At 34.2% G+C, this 758-nt stretch overlaps 1 protein-coding gene across 1 annotated transcript; it reads right to left on the bottom strand.

The window, feature by feature from the left end:
- Nucleotides 1–174: 174 nt before the first annotated feature.
- On the bottom strand, nt 175–750 carry LOC107735365 (olfactory receptor 52E8-like; the record flags this gene model as incomplete). Its single annotated transcript, XM_016547070.1, has 1 exon — nt 175–750. A coding segment is annotated over one exon (576 nt), but the record flags the coding sequence as incomplete, so codon positions are not given.
- Between the last annotated feature and the right edge of the window lie 8 nt (nt 751–758).

The following is a 758-nucleotide window of genomic DNA, read 5'->3' as shown; positions in this document are numbered from 1 at the left end:
GTTTCATAGGTCTTCTACTTCATTTCATACCTAAGAACAGCCATTAATCATGGTAAAATCAAAAGGCTTATTGTCTGTAAACAATGTCCATAAAATACATTTTCTTAAAACAAAAAGAGTCACAATCATTATGAAATATAAAATTATAGGGTCTTTTGACTTGATACAATCAAGTCACTCAGATATTCCCACTTGCTTCTTGAAAAACAGTCTAATAACTTGCTGTCGTATTGTTTTCAGATTTAGACCATAAATAAGTGGATTTAAAATGGGTGGTACGAGTAAGAATTCCAGGGCCATGAAATTACGCACACCTTGTGGCAAATTCTTTGAGCCATAACGACTGTACAGTACATCAAATAACAATGCAGTAGTCACGTTGATCAGTGAAAGCAGATGTGGTACACATGTTTGTATAAATTTGTGCCTGCTCTCTATTGACTTCATGCACTTTTTAATCAAGTGAATGTATGAGCAAAATATCAATACTGCATGTGCAAAGTATGCAAGAATAACAATGTACCCAAACACATTATTTAATGTTGTGGAAAAACATGAAAGTTTTGCAACTGCCCAAATCTCACAGTATAACTTTTCAATAGTAGAGTCACATAAAGTGAGTCTAGCAATTAATATAATTAGAACAGACATGCAAAAAAACGGAGTCAGCCAGCAGAAAAGGATACATTGAAGAACCCTCTGATTGGTCATTATTGAATGATACTCCAGTGGTCTACATATTGCCACATACCTGTCAT

Source organism: Sinocyclocheilus rhinocerous, unplaced genomic scaffold (genome assembly GCF_001515625.1).
Source record: "Sinocyclocheilus rhinocerous isolate Xijiao unplaced genomic scaffold, SAMN03320098_v1.1 C36007498, whole genome shotgun sequence".
In the NCBI taxonomy this organism is placed as follows: domain Eukaryota; kingdom Metazoa; phylum Chordata; class Actinopteri; order Cypriniformes; family Cyprinidae; genus Sinocyclocheilus; species Sinocyclocheilus rhinocerous.
This window is presented reverse-complemented; position numbering and strand designations above follow the sequence as displayed.